We start from the raw sequence: 15,726 nt of genomic DNA on the forward strand, positions 1-15,726 counted from the left end.
TTGTACCTACTTATATGTAATGCAAACTATGCATGTTATTAGTCCAAAGCCAAAGGCTCATGATTTACCTTGTAGTTCATTGGGCTGGGCCCAGACACAGCTTAGCACTACTCAGTATGCATGTGTACTCCAGATTGACCCTCCCCCCAAAAGGATTCGTGTGCTAAGTAGCTCCCTGCTCATGACTGAAACCAGGTGGTCTTGTCATGAGTTCCAGGATCCTCCAAAATTGTATATGAAATGGGCAAGATCATATATCTTATTCAGATGGGTTCCATTAACTTGTGGTAGGTTCCCATCAACATCAGAATCGCAGCCTTTTTGGCTAAGGTCAAATGTAGCAATTTTTGGCCCAAAGGGGAAGGTGTCAGGACTGGCTCTGGCCCTCCCCTTGTTTGCCCCATACAGGCCATGTGTTTTATAGTCATCCTCAGTGTTGGCAGCATTTAAATCAGCTTCATAGTTGGTTTTCCTGACTGAGCACATGCTGTTTTGGCAGCAGTTTAATGATAGGCAGTATATGTAAGATTTCCTTGTATGCAGATGTAAGATGAGGAGCTCCCCCTCCCCCCCCCATGCTGTTTTGGTGGGAAAAGGTGTGTGGCGGGGGTGGAAAACGACCTCATCTTATATTCAGGTAAATATAGAATGTGTCTTAATTTCATTTTACACTTATATGTGCATTTTGTACTTGGAAAATGAGCAGTTGCACATTTAGAATAAGTTGTTATGCTTTAAAATATCTGTTAAGCATGCAGTTGTTTATTTTATATGTGTTGTTTTGAAAGAGTAAAAATATAACCCTCAGTGTCCATCACAATTATCTTACTGCATTGTGACCATTGCCACCACTCCACCAGTGCTCCAAAAATACATTTGCTGCTGCTTATGCATGGGGCACATTCCCCAAACTTTATTCACTAAGCAATTACTCTGCCTTTCTCAAGACCAACTTTTATTGTGATGTCCCTGATGAGCTGTCAACTGGCACTGGGTAGATTGATGGCCTACAGAGATTAATTAATTGCTCCTTTTAAAAAAGCAAATAAAACAGTGCCAATAGTTTATTCATTGTTACAACTCCAATAGTTTATTCGTTGTTACAATTCCATTGTTGTTCTCTTTACATCTTTTCTTCATAAAATTTATGAGCTGTCTGTGATAGATTTTATTACATATTTATGTAAAACGAGGGAGCCCTGCTTCTCAGTAGTGCCCCACAGACTACCACAATAGAAATATTAATTAGGAAAAATAATAATTAACTAATAAGATCATTTCCAGTGAGCAATGATTTCAGATCAACCTGTAATGATTTTTTATAGTTATTAGCAGGTATCCTTTCCAAATGGAATGATTGATGTCTGTCACTTATGGCCCCTGAACTGCTAATCCAAAGGAGCAAGGATCCAGTTTGTTCATAGTGGCACAGATATTTGCTGACATGCTATGAACCTGTGCTTGTGAGTCGAGCCAAAATTCATTTGGGACAATCCACGACCTTTTTCTTTTCCACTCTAAGCAGTGCTTCAACAAGGCTTGGAAAAATATCTGTCAAGGTGAATTTGTCTCATTAAGTTGGTTAGTAGCTCCAGTAGGAGATGTTTAGATCTCTGATCGGGAAAGGTGGGCTCAGGAGTGGAGGCAGCAGTAAGCAATCCACAGTGATTTTGCAAAAGTGATGGTTAGAGAGAAGACTTTCACTCATCACCACAACATATGCTTCTAAGGCCATTGTTAATTAAATGTGGGTCTTGTGTTTTCTCATCAGTGCCATTATGTTTTATGATGACATGTGTTGTGAAGTAGCACTTGATGCAACAGACTCCATAATGCTTTTGGATGGTAAGTAGTTGTAACATTCCTACCAGGCTCTGTTTTCCCCAGACTAGCAGTTGGTCATTGATCATCAACCAGAAATTATGGAAATTTACGAGATCTATGATCATATGATTGTGACCTGGCCTGCTTGGTCTTCCCCATGCAATAAGTGTGAGGTATCCAAAAGGAAATGATCAAACTATCAGGTATCTGCACCTGAGCAGATTACATCAAGAATATGTCTGGCTTTCCAGTTATGGTTAATATCTTGCTGGAACTCGCCATGGATACAAAGTCCTATGTTGCCATCTTGAAGGGATCCATTGGGAGTGTTGTTGGCATCCAGTATACCTCAGAATATTATATTGATTTTATTCTAACCTCAGGCATTATGCATGTACAGCATTTCTAGACCAGTACCATTATGGTCCAGCAATTCTGTCTTGAGAATAAATCTTATTGTGTACTGGAGATGGCATGGAGAATGCGGACACTACTCTGTGCTTGCCACTACTAGGTAGCATTGTACTGCATAACAGAAGATCGATATATGTTAGGCCTAGTGCACCATCTGACTAGGTCTCTGATGCAGGTAGTGTCAGGTATTGGCCCTGAGATCAGATTTTGGAAACAGCTAATCTGAATTCTTGCCAGTCTTACATATAAACCATAAGGCTTCCAGCCTCATTTTTTCTATCCTGTCATGAATTTTCAGGTACCACAGGGACAGGTGATGTCTTCCTGTTTTAGGCTCTCTGTCCAGAGGGCTGGTCTTACTCTATTAAATGTCCTTATCCTACAGCTGAAGTTAGTATGGTTACAATGTCTCTCTTTGTAGCTAAGTGTTTCCCTAGGCTGTCATAGCTCCAGTGTCTGATGTTGTATTCCACATTCCTTGACTTTTATTTCTTTTCATCCAAGTCATCCAAGGCTCCTTTTTAATCATCTGATTGCATGATAAATTGCAACATGCCACATGTTCAGTGTATTTTTAGTGGGATAAAATGGCAAAGTAGCCACAAAGATGTTCCAATTTAAATGGAACACATTCCACATTAAATGTGGAACATCTTTATGTCTGGTTTGTATCCAGCTTAAAATTTAATGTGTGACATCTTTTCCAAACTCAGGGCTACCCCCTGCCTAATACCAGTGATTGGCTGATGGTCAGCATAAGGCAGAGAACACCCCCAGGGTCCAGGACAGCCTGTTGACTCCCCACATTTAGGGATACTTAAAGCCTCACTGCAGAGCAGGCAGCTGGAGTTGTGGGGCTCTCAATTCCCAGCTCCACTGTATGATTTGGATTTGAGGAATTTTATGCCTGATCCCCCAAAACCATGCACCCTGCCATGCACATCTGGCATGACATGATGCGTGATTATGGGGATTAGGCATAAAATTTCTCAGATTCAAATCATACAATTATTTTAGCATCTGCCAGGGGCCTTTGTAGCAGTTTTTAGTTACCTACATAGCATTTTTGGCACACGCTTCCCTGAGCTGACCCTTATCCAGTCTTGTTTCAGTCAGAGTTGCAATATCAGTGTTATATCTCACTAATTCCCCGGAGAATGTTGAAGTTCTTTCTGGTCATTTGTTGTCTTGGTTACCCATCAAGGTGAGAACATTCCATGTGATGAAAATCGTTGTCATCTTACGATGTTTTGCGCTGCAGAAGAAGTGATCCATTAGACACTGTTATCTGTCTAGAAGCAGATAAGACAGCCTAGGTTTAGGGCACCTTTTTCTAGCCCCTTCCCCATGTAGGGTGAGCAGAGGGGATCCTGAATAGGACTGCCCAGTCACAGTAGCAGATGCCAAACTGCACTCCTGTCTCAACCTATGTGCAAGATGACCATCTGCCTGCATGCAGATTCATAGCTGGAAACTGCTGGAACATTGGTCCTGTCTCCATCACCACTGATCCATTGCTGCGGGGCTTTGGACGTTGGTACAGGGGTGTGTGTTGTTTCCTGTGGTAGAAGTCTGTGCATGACATTGTGCATGACATTGTTTAACGTGAGGGAGCTGGTGCACAGAAACAGCAGCCACATGATTTTGACAAAGTGGAGATCTGGGCCCAGTGACAAGGAGGAACCCTAGATGACAGCAGACCTCCATCTTGCTGCATCCTTCTTCTGTGTTTACATCTGTTGAGGTCCTGGCATCTTTTTGCCCAGTCCACTGTTGAGGACTTTGTGGTTGGACCATGGTTTGTCTGGAACCTCTGCTCAGGCCTGTTCACCGTGCGTGATGCTGCCAATACCATGAGACTCCAGGCATTAGCTCTGAGCATCATTGGACACACAAGTCTCTCCATCACTACAATGTCTCGGTCCATGAAGAGGAAGGCTACACTTCCTTCTGGAAGGGGAACCTAGTCCAGGATGGAAATACTCACAGCACTAGTTTTGCCATGAAGAATCAGCTCCCTGAGCACATTAAACAAGCTTCTTATGACCCTCTGTTAAGCTCAGCAACAACCAGTATGCCACTGTCATCAATGTGTATGCCCCAATGCTGGGTGCTGATGATGATACCAAAGAACAATTCTACTCCAGCCCTGATCAGGCACTGACTAATACTTGCAAGAAGGACAAGATCATTCATCTTGGTGACTTCAGTGCCAGAGATGGACGTGACTTAGAACTCTGGAGTGGCACCATTGTGAAGGAAAGAGTAGGGAAAGCCAATTCCAGTGGCATCCTTCTCCTGAGCAAAAGCATGGAGCAGTTTTGGTATTGGAAACACCATCTTCAGAGTGACAAATACAAGACCACCTGAAGATACCCTCACTCTAAGCACTGGCACCTTTACAACTATGTTATCATTAGAGCCCACAGTCAAATGGATGTCTGTATCATGTGAGCCATGCAAAGAACTGATGACTGCTGGACATGTGCTATCTTGTCAGGTCCATCACGAATATCTGACGTGCTACAAAATAACAAAAACAGCCAAAAACAAGGCAAAGGACACTCGACACCAAATCTCTTCAGGAGCCAAATGTCTGTAAGGATCTACAACAGTATTTCCATAAATGAATGCAGCTCTGGAAGTGGTTTAAAACTGCTGTCCACATCGTCTTTGCTGAATACATTGGTTATACCACCTGTCAACAGCAAAACTGTTGATGAGAGTGATTCTGATATCCAAGCCCCCCTCGACCAGCAGAGAAGCTCTCATTCTGCTTGGCAAGATGACATTTCATCTCAGCAGAAGGAGATTTTATCAGCTCCTCAAAGCTCAAGCTCAAAGGGGAGGATCCAGAAAAATTAAAATCAGTGGTAGCAAGATAAAGCCAAGGAGATCCAGCTCTGTGCTGACAAACATGACATGTATAGCTTTTCCAAGCAACCAAAGCCATCTACTGCCCGTCTTCCCCTGGTCCTGCTTTCCTTCAATTATAATGTGGCTCAACACTCTTCAAAGACAACAAATATATTAAAGCTGGAAAGATGGGAAGAGTACTTAGAGGCACTCCTGAACCATGAGTTGACTGTGGTAGATACCACCACCAAGTCCATCTCCCAACACCTTTAAGGGGATCCCTTGCCAACCTTCCTATCCTAGAAGAAGTCTGGTGTACCATCAAAGAAACCAAAAACAAGGCTATTGGATCAGATGGCATACCTGCTGAAATCTACAAGGCTGACAGCAAGAAACTGGTACTGAAACACCACAAATTTATTCTTTAAATTTGGAACAATGAGGAGATCACTGGGGAGCTGAAGAATGCCAACATCATGACTATCTTCAAGAAAGGGGCAAGTCTGTGTGTGGAAACTGTAGAGGTATCACTCTCCTTTCCTCCTCAAGGAAAATCCTTGCCTGCATCCTCCTGAGTCAACTTCTACCTCTTGCTGAGGAAATCCTGTCAGAATTTCCATGGTCTGTCAAACAAACTACATTTTAGTCCAAAAGTTGACAGAATTTTGTGAAAAATTTGTATCATTTCTTTATCACATTTATAAAACTGTTGTTGGCCCCAGAGACCTAAATAAAATTATAGAACATTCATGTGTACGATATAAAAAATAGTATATTTTTCTTTTGATAGCTTGAAGCCTGTATTGCCACATAAAACTGCTTTTCTTTTGCCAGTATTTAATGCTTTCAAAACTAGTGTAACATACCAAAAAAACAAAAAGATACAGGTGTCAATGGCTGCTTGATGGGGCAAAAATTCAAACAAACAAAAAAAAATCCAGCACATTACTTCAGCCCGACTACAGTGTCTGTAAAGATCAAGCACTTCAGTGGGGCTTTTGGGTGCTTTCAGCTAAAGCTAATTTAATCAGCTTTTAGATGAAAGCATCAAAAAAGCCCTTTACAGCTGTTGGGCTTTACAGACCTTGGGCGAGCCAGGTTGAAGCAACACTCTGTCTCTTCTGGGCATGCGCAGGGCTTGGTGCAGGAACGTGCTGAGTTTAAAGCACCATTTTTTGGGAGGGTTTTACATCTGTAAACACCCAAGGTGTATTTTCTCATTGCCTCCATCTTTTTGTATCTACTGTATTTTCTCGAATACTCATGATGGAATAAGATACGTATCTCATTTTTGAAAGACAATGAAAATCTTTCCTTGTAGTAAGTAACTGAGTAACAGGAGCTAGAGAGCTAAGTGTGCTTATTGTTTTGCTCCCTGCATAGACTTACTTTTGCTTTTGTCCAGCAGAAGCTAAGCAGCAAACTTGTGTTGTTCTGTGTCCTTGCTTATAATGTACACCCCAATTTCCAGCAGAAAAAAGTATGTTTTATATAAGAAAATACGATAATTCCTTTTCTGCATCCTGTGAGAATTCTACAAGCTTGTTTTCCCCCCCAACAGACAGCCCCCCCAAACACAATAAAACCTCCCTCCAAAAAACACAAAAAAAAGTACAAAGGAAATTTTAATAGCAGTGTGTAAGTGAATAATTATGTGACATACTGGGCTTAACTTAAACAGGACCTTTCTTTTAATATTGACTGTAATACATTTTAGTTTTGTAATCTACTGTGTTCAAATTTTCCATATATGTTATTGCTTCTTGGGAGAGAGGTGCTCATGTATGTAATAATTAATTTAATAATACATAAGATACTTCAACTTGGTTACATAGTATCAATTATCGATGGCTTTATAAATAGGGCAAAAAATGATTGCCTTGGTGGGAGAGGTGATGGACTTGTCAGTTCAGAGGCTCTTAACGTACCAATTGTATGAAGCAAAATGTACCTCTGTGAATATTGCTGTGTCTCTACTGAAGTGCCAGCTTGCACATTCAAGTGGAACTACAGAAAACCTTGCCACGTTTATCACCATGCAGATCTTTCAGTGGAAACTGTCAGAAAAAGAGTTAAGCTAGAGTTTGATAGGAAAATTGCTTGTCAATTTAGCTTTTTGTTACTAATGTTTAGCATTGTAATGTAACAGCCACTACAGCAGGGGAAAATGGTGTTTTTTTCCCCTTAATGAAAAGAGAAGAATTACTTTTTAAAGTTTTTGATGCAAATTCTTCATAAAAGAATGTTTTGTGTTTTAAGATTAACACCACCATTGTGCTTAATCAGACAAAACATGAATTCAAAGCCCAACAGAATAAAACATAAACCTTTCAAGAAATGTTTGTTGTTCCAGCTCATTAACACACCGTCTCTGTTGGACAGCATTTCTTAAAGACCATAAAAATTAATAGCGTATTTAAAAAGTGCTTTATTGGCATGTTTCTTCAAATTCTAATTTAGCTCTAGTGGTTAATTGCGCTGTCTCCATGGACAGAAGATACAGAAGTAAATATTCCCTTTGGCTTCAGAAATTTTAATTCTTACTTATGCTTTTTCAGGTCAGGTAGAAATGCATCCTTGGAGGTAGACAAGACACAAAGGTTTTGATACATGATTCACCACCTGACACTTAATCCTCCTTTTAAATTTAATATCATGTAGAAAATTTCAAGTTCAATTTCACTTGGCTAGTATATTAAGAATAGGATTAAAGGCATGCATATTTTTCCTATCAGCATGAATGCTTACTAGACTTTTTGTTTGAAGGGCATATGAGAAATTTATTTCTTTTTCATACCTGTTGGACCCTTCCTTATTTATGGTTTGCTCCATTGAATGCAGAAGAGCTCAGTATTTTAAAGCAGACAATATTCCCTTGCAGTCCTTGAACCTATTTCTTTACTAGTCTAAATAAAGGATCTTATAGCATTTTGAAATTAAATGAAGATAGAATGTGACTTATTTGGTCATCCAGTCTTTTTCTGTGGTGATATAGGATTGATCCAGAGAGTAAATACTTTATCTAGCTCTGATTTTGAAACAATAACAGATAGAATACAAATATAAAACGTCTGTATGCTCCTTTTGTGCAATAATGTTATCTTTGTCAATCAAAATAAATCTTACCAGGCACATTGGATTTATAAAAGCTGTTTTGCTTAGTGCTCTAGTTGTCCCTCCTCCCCCACTTCTACAGACTCAATTCTGCAGTTGCTATGCCTGATGAAAGTGGTGTAGATTTAAAAACTGGAGAATCCAAACTTCAAACATGCAATGTTTTTTCTTTCGTAATTGATCTTTGCTTTTACTTGAGATAGAAGTGAGATTTTCAGGCTGCTAATTGTCTGGGGTCACTTTTAAAAAAATGTTTACTTTTCTCCAATATTGCAGCATCTTGCTTATAAATTTTCAGCAATAATGTCAGAACTGCTATAAACTTTTCAACAAATTATTTTAATCCTACAGGATTTGTATCACTCAGCCAACTGATTTGTATAACATACGCTCATTTTTCATGTATTCCGTTGTCTTCTCCTTAACTGCTACTATGACCAGTAGCTTATTTTGCATGTTTTAAATGTTCATATTTTTTGATTTTTTCTTTAAAAGCAGATCTAAAAAGGAGTTCAGAAGCTCTGCTGTTTTTTACTTGAGTCCTTTCTTCATTTTTTAGTGAGCCAACTTTCTCCTTAGCTCTTGTTTTTTTCCTCTCTCCTTACAGTGTTGTCTTTTATTCACTTTAACTTTTTTAGCTGCTGATAACTTGCTTTGTTATTTTTGTTCTCTCTTTTTCCTTTTAAGCGTTAACTATATATGCACCTTTGTTGTTTTCTACTTCCAAAGCAGGTTTTCTTTACTCTCAATCTTTTGAGGACCTCTGGCAAAGTCGCACTTGCTGGCCATTTCTTATTTCTTGTTTGTTTTCAGAAAGAGATTTTGACTGTTCCTTGATTAATTTGGAGTCAGATCTAGCCCAGTGACTCTTAGGATTCGGCAGCATTTTCTCATCCTGATAGACTTTTATGGCAGCTGCGTGCGGCTAGTATTCTGAGTCACTCAAAATTCGCTCACTTGAAATCTATTACTCGTGCACTATGTTATTCCATTCTTAACTTCAGTCGTTCTTAACTTAGATTCAAGTCACCTCTCCGTAAGTTTTCAGAATTTAGTAGCAATAGAATTATAGTATTGATTCATGTTACTAATGTTTTACTATTTTAAAATGTAATATAAAGTATAATTATAATATTCACCTCTTCAGACCACTGGTAGGGAGTGCTCTCCTGGTTCTGCCTAGCCTTGCATATTTCTCCCAGTACATCTGGACTCCCTATACAGGGGTCCATGTCATTGCTGGGAACCAGGAGCTGGCAGGCCAGTTTCTGTCCTTAGTTATCCCTTGCCAATCCCCCCTGATCTCCAGCTCTAGGGCCAAAGCAGACGGAGCTTGGGGACATCCAGCTGGCAGGGATGAGGTGCACACATGGCACATGGAGTGGCTCTGAGTGTCAGAGGGGCAGGAAGTGAGCAGCAGAATACATGAGGTCTAGGAGGTAAGACGGGGACCAGGTGCTGGTGCTGTGACACACCACTTGAGAATCACTACTTGACTTTGTGTTAACTTAGCTAGTGATTACTGCTTCCATAGTTATTTTTATTATTAGTTTTTCATTCTAAATCAGTTCCTTCGCATTATTTTAAAAGTAGTTTGTGGACAGCAGCTCCTCTAATTGAGATGATTCCATTTTCTGGATCATGAGGTGGTTTTCTAGGTCACGTTGGAAGTATTCACATTTTGCCTGTCGTGCTGTATTTTTACTCAATAAATATTTTTTTAAATCTCCCATGAGCACAATGACTGGTTTCTGCAAAGTTGGCTCAAGAATTTTTAGTCCCATGGCAGTCTAAAGGTGATGGTTTCAGTCATTTAACCTTGTTTTCTCATTCCATATGTTTATAGAATTGTATATAACTCTAAAAAAAACTATTTTTGTAATCTCAACATAATTCCTAAGTCCTTGTAAACCATATAATATCACTATAGATACTTACTTTTCTGCTTTACAGCATCCTTTCTTGAAGGTACCTTTAGAATGGTGTGCCTCCTTTGACTCAGACTAGCATCTAAGGTGACCAAATAGTGCATGACTCAGAACTTGATTTTGATGAAATTATGGTCTTAATGTAGCCAACAATAAAACTTGCATTGACTTAAAGGGGCACAGACATTTATTCATAGTCATTTGCCTTTAAATTAAAGTTGCTTTAGTGTTTACACTGAGGAATAGGATCACATATTCAAGCTGTCTGAGTGCATGGAATTTTTCTTAGGAAGTTAGCAGATGGTAATTTCAATGGAACAATATTTTGCTTGTAAGCAAAAGCAGCATGCTTTTAAAACATCCAATTTTAAGACATGCAGTTAGAACTTCATTATTTCAACCCTTAGTTGTTTTGTGCAGGGAGAATCAAGGGTATTTTCCTATCATATCACCTTTCTTCTACAGCATTTGTGCCCTCTTCTGTCAGCTTCCGTCTTTTCTTATCTTCTTGTCCTTCCTTTCTATGTTCATTGTTCTTTACTCTTCGATATTTCTTGATGCTTCCCTCATTACTTTAATCCTTTGCTTGCGATTCTCCATTCTGTCATGTTGGCTAATCATAGTAAAGAATCACAATAATTGCTGCAGGGCCATCTTTGCTGTAGGGCCATGATACTGTCTTAGCACACGTTTCTAGTTTTTTCTTGCACGCATTTCTAGTATCAGTGCCTTCATAGTTCTCACCTGGCTTCCAGACTCCATCTTTGTCACAGTCTTCCTGTTTTCACCAGTTTGCATCTTAAAATATATCTTGTGCACCTTTGTTCATAAGAGGTGTTGTGGGGTAAGTCATCTGCTGTGAAATAACTAAATGAGTAAGAACTGGTTTTAAGCCTGATACCAGAATTTGTTGGTATTAGTTGTTCAGTAGGGTCAATTGGTGGAATTCAATCTATATATTATTGATTAATTATATATTATTAATTGTGGCTGTGTCCTTGGCTCCTTTTCTTTGGCCCATTTTAAGAAGAAAGAGGGTGGCTGTTGTTGTCCATGTAGTAAAAACCTGTGTGCATGATGAGAAGTGTACCACCAGATTACAGAGGACATTATCGAGCATTTATCTCTTAGCATCCTCAAAGGATGTGTAATATGCTGTAGTGTGGAGATGCCTTTAACTGGGCAAAATTGGCCTCCTTTCTATGTGGTGTTCTTTTATACTTTTTTTAAAGCAAATGGCTGTGTGATACTAGCAGCTGTTAATATATTTTATTTATTGATTTTTTTTTTTCCTAGTTAGTAAAATCCTAAATACATTGTTTCAACATATCCCCATGGAATGAAAAGAAGTGTTCAGTAGACAGTAAAGGGAACTCATTATAATTATTCTTAATCAGATTAGGCAGTTAAAATAATTTTATGAGTTTTACAAATTTAATAAATATAAATACTAATTATAGTACGCTTCCCACATTTTCATCCTTATAATGTAGTCAATGTTACATGTACATGTTTTTGCTTTTAGTAATGAGGTTGCACTAGTTCTTTTTTTTTTTTGCTTTTAATATTTTCTGTTATGCAGACTTTATTGTCAGCTGCTCTTTTGTCAGTATGCATACTATACTGTGGTATGAGAGCCAGGTTTCTTCAGCACTGAGGAATATAGTAAAGTTACTGTGTTCATTACATTTAATTAATTTGTTTTTCACTGTATTCAGGCAGATGCACAAGTAGAATAATGATCTTGACTTTTAGTTATATAAAACATATTAGGCTCAAGATAGAGAGCTTTTATTAAACCACATCAATCACTTGTAAATTGAGTTACCAGTAATACTGATGATTATTGAAGTAGGCACATTGATGCTGGATTAGGCCACTTGCATTTACAATAATGACCATAATGAAATGCTGTTTTAATACTAGTAGGTTGATTTTCTTTGTTGTTCCCACTTCCCATCCTTCCCCATTTCCCTTAATTGGAACTCTATTCTTATGTAATTTTAGTTAAAGCTATTTCTGACAGTATCTTCTGCTCCTATCAACTTATTTTCTAGATGGGAAGTGATGGAGTTTTGCGCCTCAGTAGTTCTGCTCTAAATAATGAATTCTTTGCATATGCAGCACAGGGATGGAAACAACGATTGGCAGAAGGTAACTCTACTTATTATCAGCTTTAACAAATATTAATAGTGTTAATAGAGAGAGCCTTTTTCACTTGAGAAAAACATTTAGAATGAAAAATGCAATAAAGTGAATTCAGCTACAGTAATTGCTGAACTTGAATTTAGCCTAAAAAAATCTCTCTTCAATTAATACTTTACAGGTTGCTGTGGTAGTTTTATGTGAGCAATTAAAAAAATCCACATAATAAGCATTTTCATCACTGTCACCTTTGGAAACCTAAATCCATGTGACTAAATCCTGCCAATACATTTTGAAAATACCAAAAGCTATATACTCTTACAGAAATCCTTCAGACCACACTTACTTTTGTTTGGTATCAAATTCTTATTGGATGGTTTGGTTGATGACTATCACAAACAGCAGTATCATTTACCTGTGTGTGATATGTAATAATCCCAGATTAGAGTAAAACTTGACCACTTTTATTCAATATGTTAGTATTTGTTTTATAGGAGAATTTACTCCAGAAATGCAGTTGCGCATCAGACAAGAGATTGAAAAAGAAAAGAAAACTGAACCTTGGAAAGAAAAGTTCTTTGAGAGGTTTTACGGTGAAAAGTAAGTATTGAAGCAAAAAAACCCCCATTTTTTCATTTTCTTTTAGAAGGAAATGAAAAGATACTTCCCTGCTTCACATAGCACAGTCATGCTATATAATATAGTAAAGCAGTATCAAAGGTAGCAGTCCCCCCATATAAGAAATTGTGGGTGAAATCATAGTGGTATGTTGACACTTACATTAAAAATTCATTTTCAGGTATTTGTTGCTTATCCATAAAAAATAATTCTAGGAAGAACTTGAGACCTAAAAGAAGAACTGACTTATAGGCATGATTTATTTATTTTAAAAGAATAGCAGTATTTCAGTTTTACCCAGCATTATAAACAAAGCTTTTAAAAATTCTAATACCAATAGGTGATTTAAAGTGAAAGTTCATTGGAACAATTGTTTAAATAAATAAGGTGTTTTTAGGCTGTACATTGCTTCATTGTGCTAGTCATATAGAGGGGTGGAGGTGAAATGGCCTAGAGAATAACTGGGAAAGTAAAACTTTACTAATCGTATCCTCAGAGAGGAGATGATGAAATGATAAACAGCAACAAATGGGTAAAGAAAATTAGATGTATTAGTCCAGGTTCTTAGCTGATATAAATCAGCATCCTTCCTCTGATGTCATTATGACTATGCCATATATAAGTAAAGTCATTTATTTGGGGGGGGGCGTTAGGAGAATTTCATTTTAAGAAGTCAATCCAGGAGTCTCAAGTTACATGAATGCTAAAATTCTTTTGAAGTTTAGATCCAAGCAATTTATTTGCAATTGTAACTTTGAAATGGCTTTAGTGTATTAGTATGTTAAATAAAGCTTCTGGATAATTCATATGCTTAATATGAACATTATGATGTTTTGGAGGGGTTGTTTTAATTTTGTTATTTTAAAGCTCCATCTATTGACAAAATCATGGGTATTCATACACCAAAGCCTATGTACAACTACATGAAAGATTATGGTGCTAACCAAAGCATTACATCTACACTTCGCAGCACACATCAAACTTCTACAAGCTATTGGTCTGAGACCCCTGCTATATTTGGGCAAAACAAGGCAGGAAATTGAAGGACTTAAAGTTAACGTTTTTTTTGTGCTGGCAGTTTTCTCACTACAGGAATATTATTTCTGCACCATTTTTATGTTATCCTACTGTGAAAGCATCTCTGATGCCTTAGTGTAACAGAACTGTTCTTTTTGATCAATGGCAAAGCATTCTCCTTGAAAGCCTGGAGACCTGGATCTACTCCAGCTGTTGACCTCTTCATGTAAATATATGTATTAGTTAGCCACTTACATAAGAAGCCTAGTGGCCTTTAATTATGCATGCTAGTATAAAAGGCACAGTTACGGAACTCTGTAGTGAGGGGCAGGCTACTTATAGGGATTGCCTTGGGACTTTCTACGACTACTAGAAGCTTAAGCACAACTATGAAAAAAACAATTCCCTTATTTTTAGCAAACAGTGTTCCAAATTCACTGATGGGTAACACATCCATAGGGGGTAGTATTAATGATTTTAAAAAGAGCCAGGAGTCCTGCAATGCTTGCTGAATACTGACTGCGACAATGGTTGGCAGATAATGTTCAGTCTACAATGCTGATGACACATGTCGTTTGTTACAAGAGGTTCTTGACTTGCAGATCATTATGCATGGTGCCATTTCACTCAACATTTCTTCTAACCACAGTACGGAACCTGAATTATTTTTTCTTCTACGTGTTGTTTTTCACCTATGTTTTATTTAGCTGGCTACTTCTGCTGCCATTTCATTGTTTCTGGGCTCTCTCCTTCTTGCCCTGTCATGCTGCTGAATATTTGGCAGCTTCTGTAATGGCTTTCATGTCGCATGCTGTCTGTTAGGTCTGTTTTTTATTTTAGGTGTAGACATATGACACTTTCACTGTGTCATAAATTGACTGTACTGTGCAAGTAAAAATAGAATGCATGTATGATGAAGAGCCCTGCTCAATTTGAGGGTAAAGTTATTCCTTGAAAAAAATACGTAGCAACTTTTGTTATGTGGGGAGGTTTAGTATGTGGGATGTCATATGTCTGCACCCTATGTTATTTTCATCCAGGACTGAGTATTTGATCCCAACCAAACAACTCTGCCACCTGGTGGCCAAGAACCCTAATAGCACGTATTGCAGACTGCTAGCTTGGGAGAGCTGGTCCTTTGTCTGCTGCTTACTAGACCTGTGCGAAGCAGTTAGTATTCGCGTCGGATTCGGCCGATTCAGGGGACAGTGATTTGATTAGGTAATTGAATCGTTGTCCCAAATTGATTTGGCTGAATCTGATTTGAAGATTTGGCTGCTGCCAAATCGGCCGGATCTCCAGATCAGACAGACCCCATCCACTGCCCGCTCTCCCAGCCCTGTCAATGGCTGCCCTGCCTGGCTCCAGCCTCTCCTGGCTTTAAAAAAAAAAAAAAGAAAGAAAGAAAAAGAAAGCCCCCACTCACTGCCAGGCAGGGCGCCGATCCTTGCTACCCCATGCTGCATGGGGGGCTCTGCCATGAGCCCCTATCCCCTGCCCACTCTCCAAGCCCCAGCCCCAGCTCCCAGCTCTTCAGGGGGAAAAAAAAAAGCCCCATACTCAATGGTTGCTGTCAGGCAGGGCCGGGGGGGAAGGGCAATCCCCACTGCCCCACGCTGCATGGGGGGCTCTGCCACACGCCCCCAGAAACCCCGATGGCCACTGCAGCAGCCAGTGAGTGCAGGACTTTTTTTTTTTTTTAAAGAGCTGGGGGCAGGTGGTGCAGCTACCAATGGGGCTGGGAGAGTGGGCAGGGCATAGGGGCTTGTGGCAGAACCCCCCACACACAGTGCGGGGCAATGGAGATGGT

The 15,726-nt window shown here is 39.0% G+C and overlaps 1 protein-coding gene across 3 annotated transcripts in view; it reads left to right on the forward strand.

Moving 5' to 3' along the window:
- Positions 1 to 15,726, forward strand: part of ASXL3 (ASXL transcriptional regulator 3) — a 121,488-nt gene that overhangs the window by 84,715 nt on the left and 21,047 nt on the right. For all 3 annotated transcript variants that reach the window (XM_090039909.1, XM_090039908.1, XM_090039911.1), the window contains 2 exons: positions 12,194 to 12,290; positions 12,776 to 12,881. In XM_090039909.1, the coding sequence (XP_089896035.1) occupies positions 12,194 to 12,290; positions 12,776 to 12,881 (203 nt within the window). The remainder of the gene's footprint in view (positions 1 to 12,193; positions 12,291 to 12,775; positions 12,882 to 15,726) is intronic.

This window comes from Crocodylus siamensis, chromosome 3 (genome assembly GCF_052110815.1).
Source record: "Crocodylus siamensis isolate JL-2025a chromosome 3, ASM5211081v1, whole genome shotgun sequence".
NCBI lineage: Eukaryota > Metazoa > Chordata > Crocodylia > Crocodylidae > Crocodylus > Crocodylus siamensis.